Source organism: Corapipo altera, unplaced genomic scaffold, assembly GCF_003945725.1.
Source record: "Corapipo altera isolate COAL_440 unplaced genomic scaffold, ASM394572v1 24b, whole genome shotgun sequence".
Taxonomy (NCBI): Eukaryota; Metazoa; Chordata; class Aves; order Passeriformes; family Pipridae; genus Corapipo; species Corapipo altera.
This window is the reverse complement of record NW_020884888.1, coordinates 12,601,344-12,619,516: the sequence shown is the minus strand read 5'-3', so window position 1 is coordinate 12,619,516 and position 18,173 is coordinate 12,601,344. Positions and strand designations below refer to the sequence as shown.

Here is an 18,173-nt window from a genome sequence, read left to right as displayed (position 1 = left end):
GGCATCTTGTCCTGCTGGAGTACAGGTTTAAGAGACAAAATTAGCACAGTACAAAACCCCTACAAGGCTATTCTTTGGCCACTCAAGTATAATTCCAGATCCTGCAGAAATCAAACCCCAAGCATGCACTATGTGACATGCATTTCATCAAACCCAACAAAAAGGCCTAGGAAAGAAAAAAGTTGCAAGGTGCCTTAAACAATGAAAGATTTATTTATTTACTCTCTGGCTTTAGTAGATTCATTCCAGAAATCAAACACTGTAATTGAAACTATTTAGTTTTGCAACTTAATATGGTTTTGTTAGTGTGGAATTTCACTTACAATAATGGGCGTTTCAGGAAGACCCTAACTTTTACCAACTTGAAATCATGTCAAGTCATCAGCCTGGTAAAAACAAAAGAGCCCTATTCATATAATATATGTTCAGTTTATCAAATAATGATCGGACTATCAAAAATGGCCCAATCAGTTGGACCAACCCAACTGAGTTTTGGTTTTGTTGCTTGTTTTTTCCTTTTTGTTTGTTTGGTTGGTTGATTGCTTTTACACTCCTTTCTATAATATTTTATCTTTCTTTTCTTTTTGTCCCAGAGTTTTCATAATAGCTTTTTAGTATCTACAACAATAACAGTACCTAGAACTATATCTAGAGGTGTAACATTTTTGGAATATCAGTATGTTTTGAGATCCAATTTCATTAAAAAGATGGTGAAAAATTCATAAAAATACATAAAAATACATTTTTGTGAAACTCCATTTTAGTGTTGTCAGTGTTTTGTCATAAATTCTATGGCATTATATATGCAGTGAAGCCTCCTGTGACAGACCTCATTTGAGCTGATATAAATCAAGAGCTATTTCAATGTAGTCTAATGGTTTAACACTACCATGCAGTCTCGATGAAGACTATGTTCTTAACCAGGAGAATATGATTATGACGACAATCTTATTACAGAAAAACCTAAAAATGCTAGTTAGTGTTATTAGCAGTCAGTAAGCATTCACATCAGAAATGAAAGCAGTCCTTCTGACTGGACAGTGGCTGTCATGGTGCATAATGATTCATAGATATTCTGTTGAGACCACAGCCAAAGATAAGAGTAGAAAGTTCAAATTAGATGGTATCAAAATGATTTCACAAACTTTTAAAAGGCAATGAAAGTAAAAACTGGTGAATCAAAAAATGTATCTGCCAAATACTTGCAGGATGAAAAAACAGTAAGAGGAAAATGATGCCTCCTCTAAATGCATAGAAAGCAACACACTCAGGTTACCTTTAAATTGGTTGATAAGGATCAGGTGCTATTTAGATACTTAATTACAAAACTGAAAGAGAACACCCATAACATGAAATCCTTGTTTCTTTGTTGACATACTCACTCTGTGCTAATACAAGGACAGAGTGCAGACCTCAAATGCACTGCAAGAAATATTCTGGCTCTTCTGACTCAAAGATAACATTCTTCTAAAAGTAAAATGGGTCTTAACATCTTAGAATGGATCACCGTGCATCCTAGGAATCTGGACTTGGAATGTCAAATAAGCAAACAAGCCAGATATTTTCAATAATTACATGTTACTAAAGGATATTTGCAGATTATAAGCAAATAAAGAATGGGCAGAGACTTAAATCCTTGTAAAGACAAACGTGAAGGAACAGAGAACCTGACAACAGATTTCTGCAGGAACTTGAAAATACAATTTTATTGTTGCTTTGTCATCATGCATCTATTAAATGGCAATTACCTCTTATAAAGCTTGAGGTCATAAACAGGTTTTTTTCAAAACTTTCCACATAATGCAAAATACATGCAGTCACTTTTTTAGCATGTCTTTTTTATATGTATATTAGATATTTATACATCTCAGTATTTAGCTGTATAAATATACATACACATAGATGAGAAATTCAAATGCCACCAACTGTATTCATGCAGAAAAAATACAATAAAAACCTGGGATGTCAAAATTATTGGGATAAATGGACAGAAGTAAAGTGGATGCCTGATGAATTTTGATATCCATACATTGTACCATACATTGTACATTGAAAAGAAAAGGTGGAAGCTAAGCTGAAGTCTTCAAAAAGATTTTTCTTTTTTATGAGCTAATATTAAATAGATAATTCATTTACTACTTTACTATTTAATGAATGAAGTTTAATCTGCTAAAAAAAGGGCAAAGAGAATTCAGAAATCAGAAAAAATAAATCAGAATGTATTCTACAATTTGCTTTGAAATTAGAAAAGTCAACATATCATTTTTCAAAATTTATAATCAGACATTTGAAAACAAAAAAGCAATAGCTTATTAACTTACGTCGAATTGTGGGAATTTTTTTTTTCATGCTATGAAACTTGTGGGGGATAGCCTGATCATTCAAAACAGACACAGTGTCAGAGAACTGACAAATAAATGGTAAAGATATAATGCAAATATTTGGAAAAGAAGTGGAACAACAGAGCAAAGAACTTTGTAAAAAAACAATGATAAGGAAAAGAGCTATATAGACATATCGCCTAAAGGTGATACAGTTGGAAGAGCTGACACCTCTTCTGTAAACATGCCTCCATCTAGTACAAAGAAGTTAAAGGTCATGTGATTAGGAGCAAAATTGGAAATAAGTTTTCATTAAATTCTTCCAGAAAAAGCTCTTGAAAAGACTACGTTGTCCAAGAAGAGAAGGATCCCCTCACAGAAAAATGCTCACTAAAAAACAGAACAGAGTTTTCACAGCTGAGTAAAGTTGCCATAAGCATCTCAGCAGTAAAATAGCCAATGAAATGCAGTGTGGATAAACACAATATAATCAATAATGAAAAAAATACACAGCCAGTCTACAGAGTAATGGGATATGTATTTTAGGTACTGTTGAGAAAGGAATTCATAGGCTATGTCAATATGGGTAATGCAAAGCAGGTCATAAGAGATATTTAATGCTCAATAGTGTTTAAATGTGAGCACACTTCTTACACAGTCAAGCCCACACCGGTCTGCATTCTCCTGGGCAGGGTGCAAGAGTTGCCATTCCCAACATATTGTCTGCCTGTTGCCAGCCTATTTTCAAATAACTCTAGGTGTATACATGCAAAATGAAATGAGTCACTTGGTCTCAGCGTCAGGAAATGATTGTAGCTTATCCTGGCATGACTATTATAAAAAGCAGTTCTACTTTCTCCACCTCACTTCTATCCTGTGCTCATTTTTTTTGGCACGAGCACTACTGCAGCCACGTCATAAGTCCTGGAAATAGATCTGGCTGGAAACCAACCATTTCTCTAGGGTTAATTTTTAAGCCTGATCATTTCCCTGTTTTGGTGTAGAATACAGCTCCACAGTGAGCTGTGCCAGTACAAATGAGGAGACACAAGGAAAAGAATGAGCAGCTGATGGAAGGCCTACTTCTTCCAGCAGGGATACCGGATGTGCAGCTGAAAGTTTCAGTTAAACCTAAGTTGGCTCATAAAACTTGTAATGATATACTAACTCTCCCTCTCTTCATCCCCATTGAACCAGAGACACATATTCCCCACCTCTGCTTTTGCATCAGGACAGGCTGACCCGTGGTGAGCAGGTTCACAGAGCTAGGTTTGTAGAAAAGCATTCACTTTTTGTTTGGATGAACATTTTGGTTACTCACTCTGGGTACACTGGCAGTTTAACGGAAATGTAAAGGCCACCCTTTTCATCAGTGGCTATTATCTTTAGCATTTTTTAAAAAAGCAGATATCAAAAGAAAAGACATATTATATGCAAAGTAGAAAAATGCAATAACAAACAGAGAAATTACTTGTATATTACCCTCTGTGTAAGATGGGTAGGAAAGAATTTCCCTTTGCCTACACTGTCAATATGGCTCAAAAGTGTCCTGTAAGTGCCACTCAGTGAAAGTAGCCAACAGAAAGTTCAAAAACAGAAACACAGACACCGTGACATGACTTTTTATCAAGCTGTGAAGTTCATTATCAGTGTTGGGAAGATCAGGAAGATAAAATAGGTTAAAAAGGGATCAGACAATTAAACAGAAAGCAGAGCAGCCAATAGCTGTTAAACACTGCCACAGGAATGCCAAGGGACAGAAGGTGGGAAGTATATGTTATGGAAGGATCACTCTACGCAGGTTGATTTCCTCCCCTTTTCATTTTCCAAGCATTTGTTACCAATTAGTACACCAACAGTAACTTAAAATGGAAGGTCTCACTCCAGGTATGTATTAAAATTAGTCCATAATATTTCCTTGTAATATTTAGACTTTCCTTGAGAGTGTTTGAAAACACATGTTTTTTTCTCCTTCTTTAAGGGAGAATAAATTAGTAGGAAAAATCAAAGGCTAAACACTGATGAGTTACAAATAAGTGGTATCTTGACAAGGATTCTGAACCTACAGCTCTGACAATGAAGACTTTTTCCATTACAAGATCATTCCTCAGTTGCCATGACAGAGAACACCTGTAGTTGTATGCAAAACAAACTTTCTTCTTGATGTGTCCGAACCCACAAAGAAATCTCTCCTTTCCGGTGATGAAGATAGCCTTTCTTTTTTTTTTTTTTTTTTTTGGTGTTGTGCCCACCATCTCCATCTGACGCTCTGGTTGACTAAAGATTCTCAATTGGTGCAAAGAAGCACTTTTTCCTCTTTCCGAGTGGAAGTAGCTGTGCTCCAGCCCCACTCTCTGTTAACATCACCAAATGAGCAAACTCTAAAGCTGTGCTAGCAGCAAGACAGATGAAGAATGTTATTTCTATCTCCAGAAGGATGTTCCCCACTACAGCAAATACTGCAGAAGCTGCCAGATAACAAATTTTTGTGTAACAACCTGCAGGGCCTGCATGGCAATTTAAATGACAGCCATTACATTTCGAGGAATTGTAATGTAAATTAGTGATTTATGAACAGTCTGGGATAGGCTGTTCATGAGATCTTTCATGGATTGTCATCTCAGAGTCCTGTCTTGTGCACTGTATCCTTTCCGGCACAATGGGCTGGAATTGCAGCTTGCAGCCATGGATCATTGTGGCAGCATAAATCCACCCTGATAAGACCTAAAATCCAACCAAGCTATCAATCAAGCTATCATGCAAGATCAGCTGCTGGAGCCAGGGTGTTGTCTTGGTGTTAATTATGCTAAAACCACTCAGTTTCATCAAACTTTGAATACACACCCTGCTTTTTGAAGTCTGATTTGACAGATAAGCTGATAGCTGGACTGTAAAGGTGTGACTAGCAGTCAATCACTTTATACTATAAAAGTCCAGTCCCCTCTCACGCAGTCAGATTCTTCTGACATAACCCTTCTTGGGGTGTAAGTGTGGAGATCCCTCCCTTGGGCTGGGGACGCCCCACAAGGATACTCCTCGAGGTTGAGAGAAAGAGATCTGCCCATGAGCATTGGTATGGGTGAGTTACATCAGATCTCTACTTAATAATTATTTCTTTTTGCTAGTTTTATTATAGCTGCTTCAATAATTGCTTTGTTATAGTACACTATACTACTTTATGCTATATTATACTCTATAAGTAGATTTTTAGTGTTTATATTGTGTAGTAATTAGTTCTGATTAAAATCTTTTGTCTGATCATTTGTATAAAATAAATTGTTTATTTTATATAAATATTCTCATTTTGCCAGTCATTAAAACCTGCAGGACAAAAGTTTTTCAATCATAGTTCTACAATTCCTTAAATTTAAACGATTAATATAATCCAAGGCTAAGACTGGGTTTAGCTGCAGCTGCAGACTCCTCTCTGAGAAGAGGTTTAGAAAGCAAGGGAGTCCCTTCTGTACCTCAAGACTCACTAGTAAGGCTTTGCTTTTTAATAACTTTGTCTAAGCCTTCCACTCCCAACCACGACAATCATGGACAGACCTGAGGATTTAGAGAAAGAACTGCCCTTGCATCTTCCCTCAGCTTAGTGTAGGTAAGACCACTGACATCAGATTTGTTCTGAAAAAGCACAACTGGGTAACAAAAAGAGTAGTTTCCTGTTGGGTCACAGTTTTAGTGCAACCATGGCCTCAGTATGTGGTACACTTATGTGTGCATGCTACATTGTTTCTGTGTCTGCATCAAATTGCAATAACTGTGAAGAAAATAGCTTGTAATTAAGCAACTATGGCATACAGCAGATGGATGCAGACAGATGGGAGCAAACCAGGAAGCTACAAGACAATATCGGTCAGAGTGACAAGCAATAGTCACAATACACTATCAGCATAATGTCTCAATGACAGTTATTGGTGAGTTTTGAGGACAAATTGGAAGGTAATAAATAAAATAGCTTTATAGATGCTTCTGACACTGCTTTGAAAGGGTATGGGACAGAACGGAATAAAGGTGTTTCTTTGGGAAGGTGACAGGCTGCATGTGGCAGCTGGCACTGTGTCCACTAATGCACAGGAAGAGAATCATGCATCTTACCTGTCTACCCAAAACCAGTAATGTGATAAAGAATATGAACAAGGAAATCGAGCCCATTGTCTTCAGGTCTTTCAGTATTCCTGGCCTACAAAATAAAAACAGAAGTAAAGCAGGCTGCTCAAAAGTTAAACCAATATTTAAATAAGACCACAATTTATACTACTTGCTGGTATGCAAATTAAGACCATTTAAATATTATATGCTTTATTACTTGATGAAATGTCATCACTTGTATTATGTAGCTTGAATTACTTCTACTACATTCTGTGCAAATATGCCTACATTTTGAAGTCCAATAATAAGATGAGGATTTACTAAAAACAATATCCTTGTTTGCTTACAAATGGAGAGAATTGGGGGCTTATTCTATACAGGCAGAATAAAAAGAGATTTTTAATGCAACAACACTATTACCATAATAGAGAGCTTGACCATATCCAATGAATATGGAGAAACACAAACCAAAGCACCTAACTCCCAAGATACCTTTTCACCTGAGAATTACAGGAGGCAGAAAGTAGATATCGTACAGAGTTTATTAAAAACTCTACTTTAGCAAAAGACCCTAAAGCTCTCCTCGAGGCCACTGAAAGAAGAACCTCGCTGAGAAATTTAGGAAGGAAAATACCAACAGAGAGCTTGACTGGAAAAATCAAAACTGCTCAATCTAAACCATCCCATGGTTCTCCATACCATCCCACAGATATCCTTTCCACTAATGCAATGAAAACAGAGACCTGGGTTTGTTCATTTAATCTTTTAGATTTAAGTGCAAAGAAAACCACAACCACACTTTTTTTTTTTTTTTTTTAAATTCAGATCCTTTTCCATGATTGCTATAGCACAGGAAAAATTATACCGAAACTCTACTCTGAATATTCAGACTCTCTGGTGTGGCATATGTCACACACTCAGCCTACACAGAAAAGAATCACCTCTTTGCCTTGAAAATGAGGTAGAAAATACATGTGTCCAAAAATTATTTTACGATAGTTGGAATTGGGAGTCATAAGTCTGGTCTTGTATATTATCACCTGCAACAAAGATTTCAGCAGTCTCATGGAAACTTAACATACAAATTCACAAATATAGCAAAATAAAAAAAAAAGAAAAACTGTGAGTCTACTAATTTTTTCAATAGCTAAGACTGCATTTTGTAAAGATTTAAGACTATGTACTAGTTCTGAGGGGGTTGATTTTATTTGGCTTCCAGCAAATATGCTTTAGCAGCCTTAATGATGTACGGTCTGAGGCCCTAACAACCTTCATGATGACTTCTTTGTAATGTCCTTTATTATAAAAAATTAATATTAAACCATACTCTACTTCCTAGAGTATTTGCTTTAAATGCCTTATCTAGACTTATTTCTCTTATTCTAATGCTCTGAGGTGTGACATTAAATCATATACTAACCGCAGCATGACAATGATTTTAAATTTTGACTCATAGATTACATAGCCAAACACAGAGAAAAAAAAATCTGCTTCACAATATAAGAAGTGCCAAAGGTAGTATTTAATTTCAGAATGACTGGAGTTATCCACCTACCTTCTAAGAGGTGCCATTGCATACATAAATTTGCTGTAGTCATCCAGCATGGGCCCATGAGTGTGCAGAAGGATAACATTGTAGCCCACCAATGCAATCAACATTATTACCATTTTCAACTCATAATTTATCCTCAGGAAAACAGAACAGGAAATGAGCCCTAATATGCAGCTGTATATAAAATACTGGCAAAGAAAAATCAAATGGAAAGTATTTAGAATTTGGCTCTTGAGTAGGAAATCATGCATAATAGAATGCTCAGGCTGGTTTAAAAACCAAGTTATTGACTAACCACTGAAGTATGCAATTTATCACAATCTGGGACACTATGGTTTATAGACAGCCAATAACAATCAGATGCTGGTATTTCATGAAAGAGACCCATGTTTTTTTATTAGGCTTCAATTAACTGAAAGCTCAAAAGAATCCAGATTATGCTCCTAATTTATACTCCCTAATTTTCACTCTGTGACACTTTTGATTTACTCATCTGCATTCATGGGACATCACTGTTGGTGATGAAATCTAATGTAGGAGTCTACTGCCAGCAGACTCACAAAAGATTTATTCCTGTGCCACTGTAGAGTTTTCACTCATGCTTGAGTCCAACAATTACCCCGTATGTATTGTTAGCACAAGGGTCAAGGCAAAATGTCTAAAGATCTGAAAATAACAATTCCACTGCCTATACTTTCAGTAATTATAAACTGATCCAACACACAGTTGTTATGGACCTCATAGATGTGCAATTATACAAACTCTAGAAATACAGCCAGGGTAGGAAAAATACAAAGTTATTAACAAGGCCTATGCATATTATAAAAATCCTTCTGTCAAATCCTCTTGAGTTATGACTATATAAGAACACATTCAATTGCTAAAAAAAAGCCTTTTCTTTTTTGTCATATATATATATATATATATATATAAAATACTTATGGTTGAAGTTAAATTCATGGAAAAATATTTTCTCTGGATGCCTTCTGGAAAAAAGGAATAATACATCATCACTAGAATCATTATCTTAATCTGTAATACGAAACACCTTTGCCAAAAATGCTTCCTGAAAATTACAGTCCTGCACCTTGTAAGGAAGTTTCTTTTCTGAAACTACAAAGCATTCTATTTCTAGACATGTTATTTTCAGACTGCTGTTGACTTGTTGATGGCACTACTTTTGACAACCTGAATCATTAATTTTGGAGGATCACTAAGAAGAATAATTTTCACGGCACTCATCAGACAGAATTGATCTGCCATCTCAATCTCTCCTGTTACCGCAATTTGACTGAAGATCTGGTTGAAATAAGAAATAGATAGAACTATTGTTCAGAATCACCTAAAATAAAACTACTCTGATGGCTGCAATTCACAGGAGGTCACACTCTAATTTCAGTACTGCGTAAAAGTAGCAGCATCCATTTTTGACTGTGTAAGGCATTCCGTTTTCCAAAAAGAAACAAGGAAAGGTAGTCTTGAACCCACAACTGGATGGTGTTTGACAAAGACCAAGAAACTTTCAAGTGGAACAATCTCTGACAGTGTGCCATAGGAATACATAGAACAGATTGAAAATTTCAGCTAAAATTTCAGACAAGGGTTGATGGAATAGAGAAGCGTGGTAAAGCCACACATTTAAGAATGCAGACTGTGATACTGCGTATTGCAATGCAATATTTCACTAAGCAACAAGCAGATCTGTGGAGCTGGCAATACACATAGCAGTGAGGCTGAATGGGTGTAGGCCTATAGTCTGCTTAGCATGTCCCTTGGCTGTAGGATAACCTTAGCCAGCTCAGTCAACTTATACAACCACGGAGCCTGCAAGCAGTTCCCATTCTGTAGCAGCGGTGGCGCCACCTCCGTGGCCTTGGCTTTGTCTAATAGGGCATCAGGAAGTTCTAATGGATGTCACTTTTGTCTCAGGGCAGAAACAGTGAATAGAAATGTTTCCTTTTAAGAAAATCCTCTAACAGCTCAAAAGAGAGAAGTACTGTGTAACCTCTCCACAGGAGAATCTGCATCTCATGTTGTACAATTCAGGGTTCTCAGCATCTGAAGGGGCGTTACTCCATCTATCCTGTTTTTCCCTCTTGTGCTAGCTCAAATAAAGGGTATTTTAATCAATACCTCACAGAGTCTGAGTGCCTTTCTTACTGAGATCACAGGTCTGGTGCCTTGCACCCTTAGGATCCAGCCCATTGCATTTGGTCTCTTAAAATTTAACACCTACAGCAGTTCTGTGGGTAAAAAGATCTTTACTGAAATAAGAAGGGATTCTACATTCATGTCTATAGAGAAAAACTTGAGAACAGACATTATTATAACTCTTATTTATTTAACATGTGGAGATGGCAGCACTGACACCAGACTATATTTTGTCACAGGAATAGATATGTACATCTTGAAAGGTTCAACCTCTATTACATAGAAACTACAGAAGCATCATAGTGAAACTACAGAAGCATCATAGTAAAACTACACAAACCTAAACACAAAAATGTCCCTATAACTTACTGTGGAATCTTTGCTAAGTCTTTATAAAAGCAAGCAATACAAGTCAGAAAAGTTATTTTCAGAGATGAAAGAGGAGGAGAATCAATTACTTTGCTTCAAAATGAACTTATTTCAATTGGGACTAAAACAATTCCCAAACCTCTTATTTGCTCATTTTAGATGACATAGTCAATAGATCTGTCAGGTCCACTATCATAAATCACACAAAGTTTATTGACAAGAATAAAGCTTATACCTAACACACAGACTCAAAATATTGAATTTTTAATTTAAGGAAACACATTTGTCTGCTCATTCAGTGAAGACAGAGGAATTTTATTTCCAGATTAAAAAAAATTAATATCAAAAGTGGTAACTAAAAAGGAATTTACAGCTTTTTCAAGCTAGAAGTTATGCAGTGTGTGAGGATTAAAACAATGTGTATTTGAGAAATGTTTTAAAGTTTTTAAAAATTTTGGCTAACCTAAATTTTTCATTTACTATTGTCAGAAGTGAAATTTGAATATAACTTTTTGGTGCCAGTTTATCAAAAGTTTCTTAGATGAAAGATTGTGTTCTAATACTTAAAGACAATATAAACCATTACTTGCTAGAAATGTGCCAATCACAAGCTGACAAACATCTTACTTATACACAGGAAAACAAATGAACAAAGAAACAGCAGATTGAACCTTAGCAGTAAGTATAATTTATGAAAACTATATCCTTCAGATGTTTGTTGGAAAACTTGCTGGTAAGAAAGAAAACAAAATGCTTTTCAAGATGCTCAAAACTATAACAAGAAATAGAAAAGATGACTAGAAAACCTGATAACTAAAGAAACAAACAAATATAAATAAGCACTGGAAAAATTTATTTCTATGTGCTTGTGAGTGTGAACACATGCAGAGGATGGGAGAAGGACTGCATAATTTCTTTGTCAACAGGATTACTTGATGTCAGACCAAAACTAAACATAAGCACCTATCCATACCTGGTGGCATTAAGTTAGCTAAAGCTGAAAATAAGAAACAGAAACTAATCTTCCTCTGTAACTTCACCAGGGAGATGATGAAAATCTGTAAGTGCTGCAGTTGCTGCAACTGCTTTTTTTTCCAGATGAGTTCTATACATAATTAATATCAACATCTTGCTTTTGTGTGTGCCCGGGATTGTTTTGTTTGACCTAGTGAATAGCTGTTCCATTTAAAATATACTGTATGGAAATCAGCATACACCATTTTGGTAATGGTCTCATTATTTCACCATAGAGATACAATAATCTCCCTTCTCCTCTTGCTGACACCAGCTTATTCATCCAAAGACTGTTGACCTATTTTGATGCAATATACAGCTTGTTATGTTCAACTACAGGTCTTTTGTGATCCTTTTAAGAATAACAACTCTCTAGGAAATAGTTCCCATTTTTTGCAGCAATGTCCTCCCTCCCCTTCTTGCATGTGCTGTTATGCTTTTGTTCACACTAAGACATCTTCTACAGATCAGTTCAGATCTTTAAGCAGTTTATATAGTGGTTTATATGAGTGTTTTATTTTCATCCCTCTTACTCCACCTCTTAATCAAATATGCAATGACAGAAGTGTGACAATCACAGATTTCACACTTACTGTCAATGATGAAAATGGTGAATCTTTTCAGGTCAGCCACTGGTCCTTGTGAAACCTGTCTGCAGATCAACCTGACCTTCAGTGCTTTGCAGACGCTGTGTGTTATCCCAATATCTTGTAATGCGTTGACATGGGTGAGCTATACTTCCTAGTTATCATGCTGTTTCCTGCTTTTTTAATCTGACATTCATTAAAACCTCTATTTTTAGAAGTACCAACCTCCTTTAACTTCCCACTTACTTCGAATGCAGTTGCAGGTGACTGAAAAAAAAAATCAGTCTTTTACAGCAGTCTTAAAAACTGGTGGGTGTTTAACTTCAAGCAGATCTGGCAACAGTCAATTTAGTGTAATTGTTGTAAACAAACAAAGAAATGTAAAATGAACTTACCGGTAGGAAAAAACAGTTGTTTTGTATACACCACCGTGTCTGATTACTTGAATTAGGAAAACTTGCATTTGATGAATTAAGAACTGAGGGAAAAGCTATCACAGCACTATCCAGGAAAAACTAGAAAAAAACCAACATACAATCCATTAGCTTGACAGCTGCTTAAGGTCAAAACAGAGAATAGAAATGGAGAAGCAGAGAAAGCCTTGCCAGTAACCATTCAACTTTGGTATTTCACCGAAAACTTAAATAGTGAAGGGGAAATGACATCACACAATTACTTGTTCAAGCATCCTCAAACAAAAAAACTTTGTTAACTTTCATCTGACACTTTCCATTTGAATAAAAGACAAAAGGCTCATTGTTACATTACTTTCATATATATCAGAAGCTCACACACGTAAGAGACAATGATGAAATAAATTCAATATGAATAATTCCTTGGTTTACCTCAATTAAACGTCCTATTTAAACATAGGAAGGACTAAAGAAAGAATGAGAAGTATTAACTGAAGTTGGTTTATGCAGATGTAATAACATAATAATGTTGGCAATAATACTGGAACTAATGTCATTGAAACAGAAAAGTGGATCCAGTATCTCCCGGGTCATCAAATTCAGTCAGTTACCACATGGAAAATCATCATCATACAGACCCCCTTGATGTAGTGATCCAGTGCTTTCTTAATGATTTAGATTTTGGTGACTACGTTAATACCAGTAGTTTGAATCTCAACATTTAAGTTCTTTCTACATTTAACCACTATTCATGGTCAGTTCGCATGTTTTTCTTCTTGTGATAATCTCATCCTTTTCAGATAGCTCCTTTCTCTCCCTAGTATTTACATTCCTAATACTTAATGCCATATCAGTCATTACGTTCATCAATCTATGTTTTTCTAGTTTCTTTCCTGAAAACAAGCTCTTCAATTCCCTAACTGTTCTAGTAGTTCCACTCTGTACATATCTCTTTCAATTCCATCTTCTGGGTGACCAAAACTGCAAACACACTTCCCAGATTTTATCAGTGAGTCATGCAGTAGCACTAGTGCTAATTCTGCAGAAAATATGTTTTCATACATCCTAGAATCATAGAATCACAGAATAGTTAGGGTTGGAAGGGACCTCTGGAGATCACCTAGTCCAACCCCCCTGCCAAGGCAGGGTCACCTAGAGCAAGTTACACAGCAACATGTTCAGGTGGGTTTGGAATGTCTCCAGAGAGGGAGATTTCATGACCTCCCTGGGCAGCCTGTTCTAGTGCTCTGCCACCCTCAATGTCAAGAAGGTCTTCCTTGTGTTGAAGTGGAATTTCTCACATTTTAGTTTATGGCCATTGCTCCTTATCCTGTTGCTGGGCACCACTGAAAAGAGTCTCGCACCATCCTCTTAGCACCTGCCTTTGAGATATTTACATATATTGAATAAATTGAATATATAAATTGAACCTGTACATATAAAATTATGCTCCTTTGCTCACAGCTGCAAAACCTTAATAGCTCACTGTCCCTCATGCAACTAGGGCTCAGACAGATCAAGAAGCTATAGCTGTTTTAATACAGGGCTGCACATTGACATCACCCCAGCCACTAACATCATGCTCAGCAAATGTGAGGTAGCTTTCCTTCATTGGGACTCTCTAAGGCAAATGCAGTTTGTACTTATCGTGAGTTAAGAGCAGCCACATGGATGGTTATTGTGATTCAGTTGACATTAAACCCACATAATTAATTAAAATCCTGCACTCATCGCATCTCTATCTGATGAGTTTCCAACATGTATCAGAAATTCTTAACACTACTCTGTCAACCCCACCATAATCTTGAGCTCTGCACTATGAAATTTAATTCTAGTTCTTTTACTCAAATCCTCAGCTGACTTCTTCCTTTCTGAAATCCCAAGCCTTCCCTCACAGACACTGACACCTTAATTTCATTAGTAAATTTCACAGTCCCTCTTACATACTAAATATGAAAATCCACACTGGGTTGACCATATTAGACCGTAGTAGACCACAGAAGAGCTCCACAGGTTGCCTCCCTCTCATGCGCTGTTCTCTGTAGGTAGTCAGTGTGTGACCCATCTCTAAATTCTTTCCCCATCTCTGGCTTTACCTACTATTACAGAGAAAATCAGCACAGTTTCAGCACAGATCAACCAAATACGATCAAAACGCTTTGTTGATTTACTAACACTAGAGCTGGTCAGCCATTGCTCTGTGCAGCCAAGTCTTGAAAACTTCCAAGGATAGAGACCCCACAATCCCCCTTGGCAACAGTCACAGCACTGGACTACATGGACAGCGACTTTATCTTTTTAGAGACTATCCAATCTCCCATGCCACCATAACTGGTGAGTGCCCTTCGCTATGTTTTGTGGCACTGCTTAGAAGAGGTTAAAACCATTATCTCTGTTAACACCCCTTCAACACAAGTCCAGGGTTGTGGACTTGCAAAGGTTATCAAAATGCCACCGACTACCAATACCAAGTTGGCACACTTTGTACACTTGCACCTTCAGGTTGTGTTCCTTCACTACAATACTTCTCTGACTATATATGTGAAACTACACATAATTAACCCGCAATCACTGAACTATACAGCCAGGATCAGTATCAGTAACACAACAGATCAACCATGAAAACAGACTCTACAAAATCTTAATAAACACCTACAGATTTTGGAATACCCTTCTATAACTGATCTCAAAGAGCTCTAATGGCTTGTACATGCATGATTATATGCACATCTGCCTCTTCTCACAGGATGCATGGGTGAAACACACATAGTATTCTGGGAATGCAGGTTACCCTACCTGCACACTCCCCTGTAAGGAGATGTGGGTGCTCTAATTTCATGTGCACTTGTGCAACTCCCTGCAAACTGTTAAGGCACATGCTAGAGACAGAGCACCCTGTGAGTTCCTGCGCACAGACAAACCTGAGGTGTGGGTCCCTGCTCTTCACAGCCAGCCTTGTTGCCTGCCAGGTACAGAGCAGGCAGCTCACAGTATCTGACAGGGAGGCTGCTCTTGCTGACTGGGGCAGAGGTGTGATGAGAGAGGGGTGACTTAGGATTCTTCTTAAACCAGGTTTGGACAGTCAGCTGTTTCCACTCATAGCTCTACCTCCTGTTACACATTTCTGTGTTTCTTTTGTACTTCTTTTCCCACGATTTCCTTCTTAACTTCAGAATTCTTTCTGAAGTTGCTTGGTTACTTTTTAAGCCAGCTCAGGCCACCCTTCCTCTTTAACAGGAACAATTTTGGGCAAAGGCCTTTCAGACAGCTTTAAGGATTTAATCCCCTGCTTGCCTCCAAGTATTTAATAGCTGTCATTAACAAGGGCATTTGCCAAGGGTCACCTACTAACAGTGCATATACTTTTTCTGTAAACATGAAATAACTATTTAGTTTCAGAATCCCAGCCTATACATGTGCACAGAGCAAAAAATTATATAACACAAAGAACTCAAATGCAATTATATAAACATATATGGTCCATATATATTTATATATATATTAATTTATATTAAAGTATTTTGGTTTTGAACTTTATACAGGGCATTTTTGACCTATGAATGTTACCTGCATACGCAGAACACTGGGTGAAATATGGTGCATCTATGAATACTTGAATAAATATAAAAAGGGAAAAAAAGGATATGGAAATGTTGTCACCTCCCATGAGCTAAACAACACTTATTCTGAATGATGTGTTTGTACTTGTCTTTCTTGTCTCTCATCACTTACCTACATCTGCTATGAAGCTTTGAAGATATATATTATTCTTCAACATAGTATTTTTTGTAAAAGTCAATTCAGTCCTACTGAGCAGTCACACCTACTCAAATGACTCAAATGAAAGCAGTATTTTTTATGAATACCTATGTTTTCCAGGGAACATCTGAGCATGCTACCATTAAATTCTCATTTTAACTTCACATTTTCTAACAGCTTTTTCTTTTCTTGTGTTTGTATAATTTGCAATTCTCAGTTGTGAGTTTTTTGCCTCACATGACAAAAATACCTGCTGTGCTGCTATTTATTTCAATAGGAGCCATGTGGTAACAGACCCTCTCCCCAAAAATAGGGATCCATAAGCAAGTTAGTGCATCTCCCTTGTTATCTGACCAAGAATCATCAAAAGACAACACACATACATAATATACTAATATACATCTCACAAAAGAAAAAAAAGAAGTCATATTTCTCACTAAGGTATGAAAGTACTTGGATGTCAAATACATATCACAGCTTCCTTTGAAAAATGCCAGTTGGTCTGGCAGTTGAATCAGGATTTTTATCCACATATCCCCACATGAATACCTCAAGAATACTGTGGAGGATCCAAAATTCTGGTATAATTTCTTCTCTTCACAAGCTCATAAGCAAGAATTAACGGAGAGCCTGGAATGCTAAGTACCTACCAAGACTACTAAGCATTTTTTAAAAAAAGAAGAGCTGATGCCAAGATATCAGTTAGCTGGAAAAGGACGATGAAGATCTAGAGAGTGCAGTGCATTTAGCAGAATTTTTAGAGCAGTTTGGGTTTGTACAAGATTTCTTAGCTTCAGAGTGTTCATGCATCTATATGAGAGACACGTCATGTGGCATGTCTCTTGTTAACAGTCAAAATGTACCAAATTCAAGTTGCTCAATAATTTCATTTTTTATGAAAGTTTGTGTGCCAAGTGAAAATACAGAACTACCTTTGTGCCACCCTGTATTCAGGTCCCAGCCTCCCTGTAGAGGCAATATGCAGTGGCAAGCCACTGCCTTGTTCAAAGCTTTCACCAGCACCAGATAAGAGAGATGAGAAGCCTGCTGGGCCTTTACAGACTCAGATACCACCATGGTGTTTGATACATATGAAGAGATGCTCACTTATGAGGTTTCATCTTTGTTGGTCTGTGGAGCAAATGGTCATGTGACAGCAAGACTCTCCCCACACACCTGAAAGACACCAGAACTGCTGCAAATATTTCAGAACAGTGTCTCACCTGCTGCTGCATCCTGCTAATCTCATGTATCTAGACTGATATTGCTTTCTGCAAATTTCCTAAATCCTATCTATAATCTGAAATAGATTTGTGATGGGGCCCTGCAAGTACCACTTAAATAACATGACTGCAGCTCTGCATTCCTCTTTCTCCTTCCAGTTCCCAGGCCAGGTCAATCTCTAGGCAGTGTCTGCTTATTCTCCTTGAAAGACATGCATAAGGTACCCTCCAAAATGGGGGCTTCAATGTGCTAGGCACTGTGGGGATTAGAGCATATTTGCCAAGGACCTTGCTTATTAAAAAGGTCAGCAACCGTATTAAGAGTCAGCTCCACTAAGTGGAAGGTATATTAAAGAAACCAACTTTCCCCTATAAGAATGAAAGCGGGCTTGCTTAATTATTTGTCATTATTTAAACACATGATGTCATTCATGACTAGAGGGGGCCAACACTTTCATCATTTAAGGCAGTTCATGTTCACAGACATACATTAACAGTGGAGCAAAAACAGTCAAACCTCTGTCAGTCTTCCCATTTCAAAAGACGTGTTCTTTAAGAGGAAACAGTCCAGTTTCTAAAAATTCACTGAATGAAAAGACAGGAAAGCAAGTAATATCCAGAGGAGGGCCACAAAGATAATCAGAGGGCTGGAGCCCCTCTCCTATGAAGAGAGGCTGAGAGAGTTGGTG

General features: G+C 37.2%; 1 protein-coding gene across 1 annotated transcript in view; it reads right to left on the bottom strand.

Annotated features, from left to right (window-relative positions):
- ADCY2 (adenylate cyclase 2) overlaps nt 1-18,173 on the bottom strand; it is a 211,637-nt gene that overhangs the window by 15,265 nt on the left and 178,199 nt on the right. Inside the window, exons 17-19 of the mRNA XM_027644049.1 lie at nt 12,485-12,604; nt 7,972-8,156; nt 6,423-6,507 (exon numbers count right to left, since the gene is read on the bottom strand). Of these exons, the coding sequence (XP_027499850.1) occupies nt 6,423-6,507; nt 7,972-8,156; nt 12,485-12,604 (390 nt within the window). The remainder of the gene's footprint in view (nt 1-6,422; nt 6,508-7,971; nt 8,157-12,484; nt 12,605-18,173) is intronic.